General features: G+C 41.0%; 1 protein-coding gene across 8 annotated transcripts in view; it reads left to right on the forward strand.

Annotated features, from left to right (window-relative positions):
* The window catches only part of LOC132824781 (CCR4-NOT transcription complex subunit 4-like), a 169,423-nt gene that overhangs the window by 51,639 nt on the left and 102,346 nt on the right, over positions 1 to 15,438 (forward strand). For 5 of the 8 annotated variants that reach the window (XM_060839508.1, XM_060839513.1, XM_060839511.1 and 2 more), the window contains exons 3-7: positions 1,074 to 1,271; positions 4,917 to 5,003; positions 9,073 to 9,174; positions 11,212 to 11,337; positions 14,976 to 15,109. In XM_060839508.1, the coding sequence (XP_060695491.1) occupies positions 1,074 to 1,271; positions 4,917 to 5,003; positions 9,073 to 9,174; positions 11,212 to 11,337; positions 14,976 to 15,109 (647 nt within the window). The remainder of the gene's footprint in view (positions 1 to 1,073; positions 1,272 to 4,916; positions 5,004 to 9,072; positions 9,175 to 11,211; positions 11,338 to 14,975; positions 15,110 to 15,438) is intronic. The other 3 variants (XM_060839510.1, XM_060839512.1, XM_060839515.1) reach the window with 1 other exon arrangement.

A 15,438-nucleotide genomic window follows, 5' to 3' on the forward strand; every position in this document is an offset into this window, starting at 1 on the left:
CATTATCTGCTGAAGAATAATCAGCATAGTCTCCAAATTATGTTAGTGGCAGCAAAGGAAATCTGAGTAACTTAATTAAAAATCAAATTTGTAATATGCCCACAAAGCAAGAAACCTTCTTTCACAGAGAGAAAATGGTGAAGCCTGGGCCAAGAGTTTGGTGAGGGCTCATGAAGTGAATACTCATTTCCCCTTAGCATAATATCGCTGATTTTTTTTTTCCCTCCTGTTTTGAGTATGATTGAGTGCAGCATGGACTCATGTAACTGGCCATGTCTTTCAGCTGCCCCACTTTAATCCAGTCCATCTGCTGAGGGAAAGTGGTATCAAACAAAACTTCTCTGCAAACAAATCAACCTTGGCAGCAGAGCAGTTGTCAAGATTGACAATGTGTACAAGGTTAAAGTTGTCCTTCAGGCTCACTGTAGGCTTATCATGTGTGCCTCAACTGCTGTGGATTTTGAGCAGCATAAGCTTGAATCTAATTGGCCCCCTGCATCAGCAAAACTATACGATGTCATAGGTACCTGCAAAAAGCAAGCAGTCCAGTGTACTTCTAACTCATGGTTTTGTATTAACAACCTGAGCATAGAAAGAAGCATGTGAAAAACATGCAAAGCCACTTTCCTGTGAGCACTTGTTGAATCTAGTACAGGTGGTGAAACCATTCTGTTTGGTGGACGTGTTCTTCTGGATCCCATTGATATTGATTTGGACTTTGTGTGTATACTTGGTTCCATCTGAATTTGTGTTAATTTGACTGTTGGTCTTGTCCCAGCAATTTGATTTGTCTTGTGGCTAACCTTTGGAGGAATCTAGGCTTCCATTTCTTGGCATTCATATTTCTGACAATCTTAATGAAACAATTAATATCTGCCATTTGTAAGTTTTACTTTCTAAAAACTTCCATCAACAGTTCAGGAAAGTTCAAATTTAAATTTTCATCCATAAAGTTGACAAATAAACCTTTGCCTCATATTTTACTTTGAGTTTTAATGCCATATTGAAATGAGAATCACTGCTTTGTGCTATTATCTTCAACTCAATATTGCACTTTCCTTTTGTCAATCCAGCCTTACCCAGAAGACCCTGCAGTCTACAAACCACTTTCTCAAGAAGAGCTACAGAGAATAAAAAATGAGAAAAAACAAAAGCAGAATGAGAGGAAACAGAAAATCTCAGAGAATCGCAAGCATCTGGCCAGTGTACGTGTTGTACAGAAGAACCTAGTCTTCGTGGTAGGTCTATCACAGCGACTAGCAGATCCAGAGGTGAGCAAAAACAAGATTTGTATTTACATTGTATCAGTTGTCTTTGCAGGGCATCTCAAAGTGCTTACACTCAGTACTGCTGTTTAAAAGAGATATTCCTAATTGAAATGGGATGAATCAATTTGTGACTAATAAGGTCTCTTAAACAGCAAAATGACAGTGTTCATTTTGTTGGTTAAGAAATAAATGTTGGGCACGACATGATGTGAGCTCCCGTTGCCTTGTGTCTTCAGCTATTTACCTTCACCTGAGTGCAAATGGATCCTTGGTATAAAATCTCACCAACGTTAATTGGACTTTCCCTCAGTACTATGCAAGTATCGGCATAGATTATGCTCAGCTCTTCGGTCGAGAGCTTGGACTGTCAGCCATCTGACTCAATGGTAGACCACGCATCATGTGATCACCTCCCTCCCCTTCCTGGACCTCTCCATCTCCATTCATGATGACCGACTTGACACTGACATTTTTTACAAACTCACCGACTCCCACAACTACCTGGATTACACCTCTTCCCACCCTAACTCTTGCAAAAATGCCATCCCATATTCCCAATTCCTCCGCCTCCGCCGTATCTGCCCCCAGGCGGACCAGTTCTACCATTGAACACACCAGATAGACGCCTCCTTTAGAGACCGCAATTTCCCTTCCCATGTGATTAAAGATGCCCTCCAACGCATCTCGTCCACATCCCGCACCTCTGCCCTCAGACCCCACCCCTCCAACCGTAACAAGGACAGAGAACGCCCCTGGTGCTCACCTTCCACCCTACAACCTTTGCATAAACCAAGTCATCCGCCGACATTTCCTCCACCTCCAAAAAGACCCCACCACCAGGGATATATTTCCCTCCCCACCCCTTTCCACCTTCTGCAAAGACCGTTCCCTCTGTGACTACCTGGTCAGGTCCACGCCCCCCTACAACCCACCCTCCCATCCTAGCACTTTCCCCTGCCACCGCAGGAACTGTAAAACCGGTGCCCACACCTCCTCCCTCACCTCTATCCAAGGCCCTAAAGGAGCCTTCCACATCCATCAAAGTTTTACCTGCACATCCACTGATATCATTTATTGTATCTGTTGCTCCTGATGCGGTCTCCTCTACATTGAGGAGACTGGGCGCCTCGTAGCAGAGCGCTTTAGGGAACATCTCCGGGACACCCGCACCAATCAACCACACCGCCCCTTGGCCCAACATTTCAACCTCCCCCTTCCCACTCTGCCGAGGCATGGAGGTCCTGGGCCTCCTTCACCGCTGCTCCCTCACCACCAGGCGCCTGGAGGAAGAACGCCTCATCTTCCGTCTTGGAACACTTCAACCCCAGGGCATCAATGTGGACTTCAACAGTTTACTCATTTCCCCTTCCCCCACCTCACCCTAGTTCTAAACTTCTCGCTCAGCACTGTCCCCATGACTTGTCCGAACTTGTCCTACCTGCCTATCTCCTTTTCCACCTATCCACTCCACCCTCTCCTCCCTGACCTATCGCCTTCATCCCCTCCCCCACTCACCCATTGTACTCCATGCTACTTTCTCCCCACCCCCACCCTCCTCTAGCTTATCTCTCCACGCTTCAGGCTCACTGCCTTTATTCCTGATGAAGGGCTTTTGCCCGAAACGTCGATTTCGCTGCACTTTGGATGCTGCCTGAACTGCTGTGCTCTTTCAGCACCACTAATCCAGACTCATGTGATCCATAGCTGCACATCTTAGCATCGTATTATAATTTACTTCTAAATATTATCCTCGCTTTTGAACAAACATTTATCTGGCAAATTGTCCTTTTCTTCCACCTTCAATTTTCCCCAACCTCTAAATAAATTACTGAGCAATTTCTGAGCACTGCAATCAAGCATAGTGACCAATACAAGTCAAATTAATTCTGGTCAGTAACTCACTAAAGCAGGTTTGTCTTGGACCTTTTTTAAAAATATGTCAATTGTTAGGAAGAATTGATGCATTGCGGTGCATTCTGTTTAGAAATTGAAGTTTTGAATTGCATCAGTGTTTACTGTGGTCTTTTGTCATAGGCCTTAAAGATGCAGCAATTTTTTTTCTACTAACAAATTGAATGAGATTCTTGTCCATGTAGTAGGCAACAGAAACGTTCGGGTTTTATTGAAGCACCAGCATGACCCCCTCCAAACTGATCTCTTTTCGAAAAGGCTACAACTTGGTCTCAAGTTTAAATTGAAATCTTCACGATTCCTAAATTACTTGCAATCTTGGCTTTATGTACCACATGCCTATTGTATTGTTTGGGTGCCAGTCAAACCTGTTACTGTACTGAGCATTTTTGGTTAGCCAGGTGTTAGAATCTCGACACAGACATAACTGGTTACTGGGGAGAAAAAAATTCCCACCAAAATGTGCAGAATTGGATAACACAATTTGATGTTTAAAGTCGTTTATGATAACAGAATCAGCATCAACTAAACGTTAATTAAAAGACAACTTGTGGGTTATCCCAAGAGAAGATGTTGTCTATGAACCCCTTAACTAGCACTGTTCGGATTTCTTAGAAGTTCAATAACTTTTCAAAAACAAATTTCAATTTCAAATTAGGAACGAAGAGGATGTTAGGACAAGATTTAAATTTTTAGAATTTTCATTGCATTATAAACTAAAAGCATTATTGAATAAGCACTCTAAATCACAAAACAAAGCATGACAAATTTTTTCTTTGTGCTTGACTGAAACCTACTTCTAATGTACATTATTATATTTGATTGAAGAATCAGGCTTGTATGATTTTCTTTTTCTTAACCTTGGACATTTTAATTTCAGATTTGCATTTCATAATAAGGTTTTATTCCTCAGATTCCTCTTAAGCAAGCACTAAGTGAACCTTCCAGCATCATTTGAACTCTGCAATTTTGGTCTTTATAATCTGTTATCGGCTTCCACTTGCATTCCTAAATGATGAACCATGGTCAATCTTCCAGTGTACTTTGAAGCAATATTGTTTCATTAACCCTTTCTGAGAATAATGTAATGGAGTTGCAATAGTAATGCACAATCTGGGAACTCCTTGACAAGTTTCATTTCTTTGAATGGGCTCTGTCCACGCCAGCACTTTGCTTGGTGGTTAACAAGGGGACAGACATTTCCTCTCGTCAGCTTTGATTGTGGATAATCTTTCCCAGATATGTTTGTATGCTGACTCTGTCACATAGCAAGAGTAGTTACCTCGTGATTTATGTCCAGTTGCTGAAAGTTGCATGTTTCTTTCAGAGGATTTTGATGGGCACCTGTCTCCAGGGCGACCAGGTAACATGAGTTCTTCCTGCTGCACATTTTCTTGAGGTCACTTTGGCTTCTCCAAGCTAGTCATTTCTATCTTGAATTAAAAGTATTTTAAAGTGTATCCGTCTTTTAAGGCTCAATTTGTAACACGAGTATTGCTTGTGTTCATTGTGATAGATCATAGGTGTTCCTTGTTCCTGATAGCAAAGACCTGTCCGAAGTGTCTCATTGGTGTTACAAATTAGTTTTGTCTCTTCCAAAATACGAAGTTCTGTGCATTGTTTCCATGCTGTACATCTCTATGACTCTAATTTGTTTCTAAATAAACCAGTGTTGGCTTCAACTTGCAATCAGTCTTTGTAGAGAACTGAAGAACTTTTTCAATCTTTCTTTAACAGGTTTTAAAACGGCCAGAATATTTCGGAAAGTTTGGTAAAATACATAAAGTTGTCATCAACAACAGCACATCATATGCAGGTTCACAGGTATGCTGGCACCAATTACCTGTTAGTGTTTTTCTTTTGTTTTTCTGGGAGGGTAAAGTCTGAGTGTAGGTGGGTGTCTTTTGTCTTTTCATTACAGAGGAGCAAATGTGCATAAGGTGGCACATGGGAGCTTTGGAAAAAGTAAAAAGAAAGTTGAGAAAAGGACCAAATTTTGTGATGGGGTCAGGGAGAAGGAAATGTAATGAAGTCAATGCATTGTGTAACAGCTTTAATTTGAATCATTCCATAGCATAGTCTCATTTATCAGATCGCAAGTTTAATTTGATATGCAAAGATTGGCGGTCGCCCAAGAAATTTATGGGTTCAAGTGTTCTGTGGTTAATTTTTGCTTTTGTAGTGATCTTGTGTGCAGCAGATGTGGTGGACTATGACAAGTTCAAAGCACTGTGTTTGCCGCCTCAGAGGAAATAAATTTCTTGAGCCAAAACTTTAGCCAAGACACACGTGGGTGCTCCTCTACAAATCGTAGTACAAGAATGCTTTATGATGTGAGATTATCGCAAAATTGATTGTGTAACAGGTCACAAAGATGTGAGACAGTTGGGATTTGTGACTGGGGTGGGTGGTTTGGAGTTTGAGGAAAGAACTTGTGCAGCTTGTGTATTAGACCCACAGTTGATCAATTACTGCATTAAAGGACTTGGGTTTTTCATGAGCAGGTAAATAATGGAGCAAAGGCAGCTGAACATTGTGTGGAATTATCTGAAGAATTGACCAGGTTGGATATGACTTGATGGTCAGGTCAATGATCTGATACGTGTGTTCTTAAATATGTACAATTTACCACAAGTATGCATTGTTGGATTTCAATTCACACTTTGGTTCAAAAATCTCTTGATCTGAATTTAATCAAAAATTCTTAATCTGAGTCATTGTAAAGTTTTTTTTTCCACTCTTACTATCCAACTTAATTCAGTTATAGTGAATGGAGCTCTTAATCTGGAGGCTTGTGATCTTAGATTTGAAAGCAAGTGAATTAACAGAAATCGCAAATGAAAGCATGAAGCAATATATCTATGTGTAACACGTGAGACAGTTCCTTGCATTTGTCATGAAGAGATTTGCAGTGTTCTTTGCTGGTGTACATGAAGTTACAGGAAAATTATGGCATTGTTTTGCAAGAATCCTGGTAGATGGTGAAACTGCAAGGCTAAGAGATGATGCTTAGATCTGTTTTGGGTGAGGCATTGGAGAGAGCTCTGGAATTAAAACTCTGAAATAAAGATTCATCAGTGTTTGAGTGACTTCCATCTCAGTTATAGATCCATTCATTGTTGATGCAGGAGTAGCAGGTGAGGCAATGCAGTATCCTTCAGCAGCAGTATCAACTTCTGTGGAAGATGCCAAGTCTCTGATGGGTACGGCTCCTGTGACAATAGCAGTCATTGAGAGCTGAGTGAGCAAATTTTCAAGCTGCTGGGATTAACAGGACAGCTGGTACAAAGTAGGCCCAGGGAAAGGAAGCAAGTGGAAACAGGGGCTGCCAGAGATAGTGATGGAAGTGAGTACAATTTTGTCATTTAAACATTTAGACAAATACATGGATGAGAGGGATATCGGAAGATACGGACAAAATAGGACTCCTTTACGTTGTGAAAACTGAGTGGCATGGGCAAATTGGGCTGAAGGGCTTGTTTCCACATTGTATGACTGGTTATTTTCCAGACTGGAGGGAAATGTAAAGTGGTGGATGCAAGTTGGTATCATAGCTGCTTGAGAAAAAGCAAAAAATGCTTGCATTTTCACAACGTTTTCAGATAGGCGGTGGTTGACTGAAAAGGTTTATGAATAATTATTCATTTTTGGGAATTCATTGTTGAAATGTTGGAAACACAGCAGTGACATGGCATGCAGCAAACTACCTCCGGTGGCAATCTTATGAGAAGTGGTTAATCTATCAGTAACGTGTCAACTTGGCTGTATGTTGGTTCGGACACGCATGCAACTCCCATGTCCTTCTCCAAGATAGTGCTGTGGGATTTCTTTTCCATCCGCCTGAGCAGACTGATGGACACTCAGTTGAATATAATGCATATAGGTTTGGGGCTGTGACAGCCTAATGCTCCATCAACATTGCATTTGAATATTGATTTTTTTCTGCTCAGGTCCTAGAGAAGGATTTGAACCTAGAACTTAACAGTTCAGATAATTTGGTACTCACTGAGCTTCTTAAGATATGATACCAAAATTAATGACATGGATTTGGGAAATGTAGTGACAAGTGGTTTCTTCCAAAAAAAAATGGAATGCGAAATGTTTCAGGAAGTTCTAGACTGCCAAAATGAACAAATAAAATTTAATGCCAACAATTTTACTACCTACTGCCATACTAGTTTAAAAACACCTGATCTTGAAAGCTAAACAGACTCTGGCCTGGTTAGTAATTGGATAGAAGACCACCTGGGAATACCAGGTGCAGTGGGCTTAAAAGGGCAGCCCGCTGTCTCTCAGCGCCTGGGACCCAGGTTCGAATCCAGCTGTGAGTGACTGTCTGTGTGGAGTTTGCACGTTCTTCATGTCTGTGTGGGTTTCCTCCGGGTGCTGCGGTTTCCTCCCACAGTCCAAAGGTGTACAAGTTATGTGAATTGGCCATGCTAAATTGCCCATAGTGTCTAGGGCAATTAAGTGCATTAGTCAGGAGTAAATGTCGAGTAATAGGATCGGGGATTTGGTCTGGGTGGGTTACAGTTTGGAGGGTCGGTGTGGACATGTTGTGCCAAAGGGTCCGTTTCCATACTGTAGGAATTCTAATTCTAAATGAGAAATTATGTATTTGAGTTGGAAAGATAAGGAGGGACATTGCCAAATAGTTTAATGTTAAAAGTGATTCAGCGAGACAGATCTCGGGATGTGTTATATTGAAACATGGCTGAACAAGTTGTGCAGTTTGTATAAGAATATAATATCTTTAGTTCTTCATTCGAGAATGTGGTGCTGAAAAAGCTCAGCAAGTCGGGCAGCATTCGAGGAGCAGGAGCATCGACATCTCGGGCGTAGGCCTGAAATGTCGATTCATCTCGCATGCTGCCTGAACCTGCTGTGCTTTTCCAGCACCACACTCAACTCTAATCTTCAGTATCTGCAGTCCTCATTTTCTCCTGTTTAGTTTTACATTCTATTAATAACAAAGGAAATTACACTAATCTTTTTAAAAGACTGAGTTAGACTTCACATAGTAATTTGAATTAGTGTTCAATCTGGGCACCACACTTGAGGATGTTAACAACTCAGATTTGTAACAACAGCATCAGAATACTAGCATTTTGTATAAAGGGTGAATTATCTGGTGGTGATCTCTGTTCAGTGGACGTTGGTCAGAGTTTTTAGGAATGATGAATGGTTTTGATGCAGGCAGTGAGAAATCATTGAATTTCGGGAGGAACAGCCACCATAGGGAACAGTGGGTGGCACAGTGGTTAGCACTGCTGCCTCACAGCGCCTGAGACCCGGGTTCAATTCCCGACTCAGGCGACTGACTGAGTGGAGTTTGCACGTTCTCCCCGTGTCTGCGTGGGTTTCCTCCGGGTGCTCCGGTTTCCTCCCACAGTCCAAAGATGTGCGGGTCAGGTGAATTGGCCATGCTAAATTGCCCGTAGTGTTAGGTAAGGGGTAAATGTAAGGGTATGGGTGGGTTGCGCTTCGGCGGGTCGGTGTGGACTTGTTGGGCCAAAGGGCCTGTTTCCACACTGTAAGTAATCTAATCTAATCTAAAAAAATTCAGAGTGATTACTGAATGAACCAGAGATTAGAGAATTGTTTTATGCAGTTATTTGTCTGGATTGGGCTGCTTAAAGGAGAGGTGAAAACAATTTCAGTTGTAACTTCCTGGAAAATTAAATGCATTCTTTGGAAGAGACATTTATGGGCTAAGGCTAAAATGCAGGTGAGAGTGGGAATCATTGAATAAAGCTACCCAAGAACAAAGCCAAATTCAGTGGACTGATGCCTTGTTTTGGTTTTATTCTTATCAGTTTAACTTTATTGATGGATGATATCAAGCAAGATTCCTTATTGTGTATCAAAGCTAACTATAATGTTCCTCTCCTAGGGTCCCAGTGCTAGTGCTTATGTAACCTACATACGGTCTGAAGACGCACTAAGAGCAATACAGTGTGTAAATAATGTTGTAGTGGATGGCAGGACGCTTAAGGTAAATAATTTTCTTGTCTCTCAGCTGGCTCCACTTCCATCACTCCACAGCTTGCTTTTTTTTTCCCTCTGATCTTCAAGTTTCCTTGTGAGTTCTAAAGCATCAGTGGCTGGAGGACTTTTCACATAGTAATTTGAAACGTAATTTGAAATAAATCTGAGAAGTGAAAGTGAATGGTGGTTCAAGATGCAACCTTCATCCTTAAACAGCATGTCTCTTTCCTCCCCTCGTCAAAGAAATGTCATGAACCCACAATAATGTCAGCAGAATGTGCTTTCAGTTTCTGTTTACGTTGTGATTTTCATTGTTGAAAACTTTCAGAAGTTAAAACAGAGCAGTACTGCCACATGAAATCCTGTAAATAGAAGCAAGTTGCAGTGCAGTTAAAATGGTTGCTTGAATCTACTGTGCATATGTTCTGACAAATGTGAGCACCATTAGATTGTAGCATCCTTTGAAAGTATCCAATACAATTGGCAAATCTAGCACGATTGAAGGAGGGAGTCCATCCATTGTTAGCTGAATGAAGTGCTTCGCAATTGCTCGACAATTAGTTTCACACCCTACCTTTTCCCTGTAGATCGCCTGCCAACTTTTACCTTGCAAATAGTTAGCCAGCTCCTTGCTGAAAAAGGCGATTAAATCTGTTTCCATCATTCAATAAGCCAAACAGTCCAGATTTTGACTTGAGAATGGGCCTTTGGTTAAATACTTCAAGTTAAGTTCCTACTGACTTGCGTGACTGGCAAATAGTTGTCAGTTTGCTTCCAAGTAATGGATTTGAAGCACTGTGAAGCACTCTGAACTTGTAAGGTCACCTTGATGAGAAATACATCAGGTATCTGAGTGAATGAGTTAATTGCACAGATCATTGTTAAATTGTCCTCCTCAGTCTGTTTGAGAATAATCAGAAGTTGATGTTTTTCGAACATGTTTAGTAAAAACTGGTTCACTTCGCAAACAATTTTCCTTTCAGCTTTGTCTCAGTTCCTTGGCTGTTTACTTGAGAAAACCTGACCAAAAGCACGAACGGTGTTTTGTGTTAGGGCACCTCTGCACCCAAATAACAAGTGAATCTGGTTGACTTATTTCAGATGGGAATTGATTTTCCCCTCTTGACTAGCTCTGACTCCACAGTATTCGTCCTGATCTACTTGCTTTTATCAGACAAAAAGCAATACTGGAAACTGAATATTGCTTAGAAAGGACAGGTTTTTTCTTCTTTGAAGCTTTTTGCCTTGTACTCTGGATGCTCTCAAGCCTTACACTGTAAATGGTGTTCTAATTCCATGTTGTATGAGAGCAGAGTTCTCATTGACAGACTCCTGATTGATAGTGGTGTTGCCACAGAGAAAGCATTAGTTAATAATGACTCTTGATTAATTGCTAGGTTTTGTGTGAATCTTAAAACTGGTGCATTGACTATGGTCAAGTCGTTGCCCCATGAAATGAATCAGAATAGCTGTCATCTCCTTGATGTTGAGGGAGGTGCCATGTATATACTTTCCTCCTGCCAGGAAGAGGACCTTCTGTCACTTATAATAGACGGAAGTGCATCACGTTGCAAGCCTACCGACTAAATTAGTTGTCATCATTATGCTTCTCAGACTCAAGATTGCTTAGCAAATGTTGTCTGATGTCTGAATCACGTTTAATGTCAGACACTGTTGAGTCCACTTTACAACCAATTGGAACTCTAATATTTTGTGTAAATATTTTCCCTTTTTGTTTGGTTTTTTTTTCAAGTTATTCAGATGAATGCAAAATGACAAGCTTTGAAATGTTTTTTCTCAGCAATGCCATTTGGTATAGAACTTGAGTAATCAATATTGGAAATCCATGTCTCCCTGTCAAGTGGGGGTAAACAGAGGTTACTGATGATTCAGGTGTTGAGCTACTTAATGTGATGTTGCAGGATGTTATTACCTGAGAAGTCTTTGTATTGGCAATATTGCAACTGGTTCAGAATCATTATAGTATCCACATATATTATTGTCAACACTGCATTTTTCTCTCTCTCTCTCCCTCTCTCTCAAGGCATCTTTAGGTACAACGAAGTATTGCAGTTATTTCCTAAAGAACATGCAGTGTCCTAAACCGGATTGTATGTATTTGCATGAGCTAGGGGATGAAGCAGCCAGTTTCACGAAAGAAGAAATGCAGGTAAATCCACCAGCCTTTAGGAAAAGCAAAGAAAACAAAAAGCTTGATCCAAACTGAAATCATTGAAACCAGTTTGCCTGCCTGGGCTTCAAATAGTTTTTGTTATAAAATGATAATTGTGTTGATTACTTAGAGTAGTGACTGCATATCTATCTATGTACTTTAAACAGCTGTAAAGTTGCACAGCTTTCAATTTAGAATGAAATTAATCTGAAGCCATGGAAAGACTAAATTTTCAAATGCTCCAACGTGAGAGATGTCAGCCTTCACCACAGATTTCTCCATCAGTTGATTTGCTCATGTTATTTCTATTAATTCGTATTTTTCTGTGGTGATGCTGCTTTTTCCTTTTAGGTTATTGATGCTGCCTTTCAGAAATGGCTGTGAATTGTCACCTTCCCTTCTGAAATAGATTCACTTTTCCCACATGAGCTTATTCTGGAAGTGCAGGAAAGGAAACCCTCTTATGTCATTGAAGCCTGTTTGGTTCAGTTTGTGATCTCAACAAGTTCTTGCTTGGGAGCATCTTTTTGAACCAGCCTTCAATTCCAAATGGGAGAGCATCAGACAACTTGTTTTTATCCTCCTCCAAGCAATAGTAGAGGGATTGAAGGACTGAAAAGACAGCTGCGTGAGCTTCCTTTCCCTGATTATACAAGAGTGCCCTCAAGTGGTCATCTTTCCATTGGCCTTTCTCTCACTGCTTCAGAAAATATTGCATTGAGCAACTGCTTCAGGGTTTGTATGGGAATATTTGAACCAGTCTTCTATGTTTGAGTTATGACAACATTACTGAGTGTGCTGTCATGATTCAGTCTGAAAGGAAAATTTCAGATCAACTGTTACTTGAATCACAGAATTGTTTCAGCTCAGAACCCATTCAGCTCATCATTGGCTCTCTGAGTAGTTCATGGAATTTCTTTTTCCTGCCTTGTCCCCATAACTCTTCCTCTTCTGTGAACAGTCTAATCCCCATTGGTAAACCTTTTATTGAGCTTGCCTCTGCTGCATTTTTGCCAGTACATTGCATACAATGTGACAACTCCCTCTCTGCAGAAGATTTTGGCTAAAATTGCCAGTCGTTTCTTTTGACCATTATTTTTGATCTCTGCCCTTTTTGTTTTCGATCCTTTCATCAGTCAGAGCATTTATCCCTACCCACTTTGACTAACCCACCAATGATTTTGAATATTTGAGGCACAACTCCTCTCGCCCTTTTTCCCTCAGAAAATTTGCCGAACATCTCCACTTTCTTCTAACTAGTTCCCCATCCTAAAACCATTCCCATCAATCTTGTTAGCATGCATTGTTGGACAATCCTGTTTCCTGCTAGCTTTGACTTCGGTTAATTTCACCCACATAGATCATTACCTTATTGGGGTGGTTATCGCCCAGATTGGTGTTCTTGGTCTGGATTTCCTTTTTAGTCTAAACTTTAAAAGTTATCACTCTGGCACTTAAATCATTCAGTTCATCCTATTCCCAAATAAGCTAGTGTGACAGAATTTCCTTTCTTCTGTTGAAAAGGTATCGCTGCAGAACATTTTGCTGATAACTATCTCTGATGCCTTGCCCATCTCTACCCTTTGGTACCAGTATCCCAGTCTAGATTGCAGTTCCCCATTTTAACTGCTGTATATTTTTTGCATCTTGCTGTAATTGTATGATTAAACCTACTTTTATGTGCTTATGTGTCAACTTGTGTTCTTCAGAAAACGGGAAGTGATAGTTTTGTTTCTCCAAGTTAGCAGATGTTTTGTTCACAATTAAAGTGAACTGAATGTGGGCAGCCTTGTCGAAGGGCGCAAAAAGATTTGAGCTTCGTGGAGGTGCTTTCTTTTTGCCGTTTTGTTTGGTTGCATTAATCATACAGCATTACCACCTAACATTGCATTAAGCCAGTGACCCAGCCACCAACACCCATATCCCATGAATGAATAAAAATAAGTCCTTGATGCTAATGCACTTTGTATTTAGATCTCTGTCGTCTTGTCCATGCAAGCACCCAACTTGAAGTTGAGGCACTTGGAAGTGTTAAGCAGAAATTAGGACCAATGATGCTCTGATATCACGGCTCTTGAAGGATACAGGATAATATGATGAGACCTTCCAGTGAAGACGCTGACTGAAGGGAGCAGCACTGAATCCCACAGTCTGTCAGGCTTGACAGATTCACAAAACAGAAAATCTTTTCCTTTGCTGGTCTAAAAGAATCTAGCATCTTAATGTTACTATGTTTACTAAATCATGCAGCTGCAAGATAAGGAGCTAACTTGGATTGTGGCTTTAGATCATGAAGCAGGGTGTGTTCCTGGTAGTGTATAAGTGGCAGTGCATTGTCCTTTATTGGGTGGACCAAGAATAGGTTCCTTAACATGATGAGCATGCTTCAAGCCATTGGTACACTGGATGACACACAGTAAAACTGAAATGCATCAGTCTCTACTTCAAATATGTGTGAAATTTATTACAAAATACATCAAGTTAAGTCCCATTTAGTTCGAGTGTAAGAAAAATTCTTGCAGCATAATTTGGGTAGGTGAGGAAGAATCAAACTAGTGCTGCATAAGTTGTCTTTTGGAGATGATCTTATTCTGAGAAAAAGGCAAAAGCATTGGGCGGAATGGTGTCTCAGTGGTTAGCAGTGCTGCCTCAGCGCCAGGATTCTGGGTTCAACTCCTACGTCTGGCAACTGTCTGTATGGAGTTGCACATTGTCCCCGTGTCTGCATGGGTTTCTCTTCCACCCCCCCCCCCCCCCCCCCCCCCCACACAGTCCAAAGATGTGCAAGTTAGGTGAATTGGCCATGCTAACTTGCAACAGTATTTAGAAAATTCCCTGCACTTTCTCCACACCTTTTATCTACATCCCTTTTAAATTATGTTATAGTGTCTGCCATGAAAGCTCTTTGTGATAAAATCATCCACATTCAAAACTACCCAACTGCATAGGGGATAAATTGGATAGATTCTCTGCTACTGGTGTAATGTACAAAATTTAATCTCAAGCTCTTCCACAATGACTATGCATGACAAAATGGGCCACCAAAGACAACATTGCGCTGTTAACTATCCAAATCAAAATAAATGATAGGAAGTGGTGGAATCACAACTGTGACACCAAAGCTTTGGAGTTCAGGCAAACTACCCTGTGTGTGTGTTTCCCAGTACCCTTCAGAAGAAGCAGCACCAGCTTCAAGGATATGGATGTGATTAAGGATGAGCAATAAATGTCCACATCCTATAAAGGAATTAAGAAAAAGATAATTTACACTATGGCACTTCCCAAAGTATAAGAGCTGCCCTAGGCAGCAGCCCTTCAATATTGTTGGAAAGATCACCCCAAGAAGGGGTGTTAGTTGCAGGGGTAAATGTAGGGGAATGGGTCTGGGTGGGTTGCTCTTCGGAGGGTCGGTGTGGACTTATTGGGCCGAACGGCCTGTTTCCACGCTGTAAGTAATCTAATCTAATCTATTCCCCCTCAAATAGTAGGAATTTGGTGAAGCACTAAAATAATGACATCTTGCTTGGATTTCATGGTTTAAAATAGAATTCCTGAAGCTGTTTGCCATTTGATATTCAATGCCCCGTTCACTGGTCTTGTGTCCATTATTCTTTCCTGCTGATCTCTTTCCACAGGCAGGCAAGCATCAAGAGTATGAACAGAAGCTGCTTCAGGAACTTTATAAATTGAACCCCAACTTTTTGCACCAGTCATCCAGCACAGTCGACAAAAATAAGAATAAATTGGCTACACAGCAGAGGTATGATGCGTAAGTACAGTCCTGACCTGATGCCCTGGCCTGCATTTCTTTAATCTTCTGTTTGCTTCTGCATTTCATTTTCGAGCTTTTTTATTTCTGCTGTGAGCTTTCTCGTCAAATTTGATCTTCTACACAGCTCGAGCTAGTCACTCATTTTGAATTTACTCTCAAAATGCCTTGCAAGTTCAAAAAACTGTGCCTTCCTGTTGTCTCCACTCAGAATTTTAGTCTACTCTTAATACTGGTCAGTTTACAACAGCCCACTCATTGTTTTGAGATATGTGAGAGGAATGAGTTGCAGTGGGAACTGTATTCTGTGTTGCAGTGCTCTGTGCTGA

This window comes from Hemiscyllium ocellatum, chromosome 19 (genome assembly GCF_020745735.1).
Source record: "Hemiscyllium ocellatum isolate sHemOce1 chromosome 19, sHemOce1.pat.X.cur, whole genome shotgun sequence".
NCBI lineage: Eukaryota > Metazoa > Chordata > Chondrichthyes > Orectolobiformes > Hemiscylliidae > Hemiscyllium > Hemiscyllium ocellatum.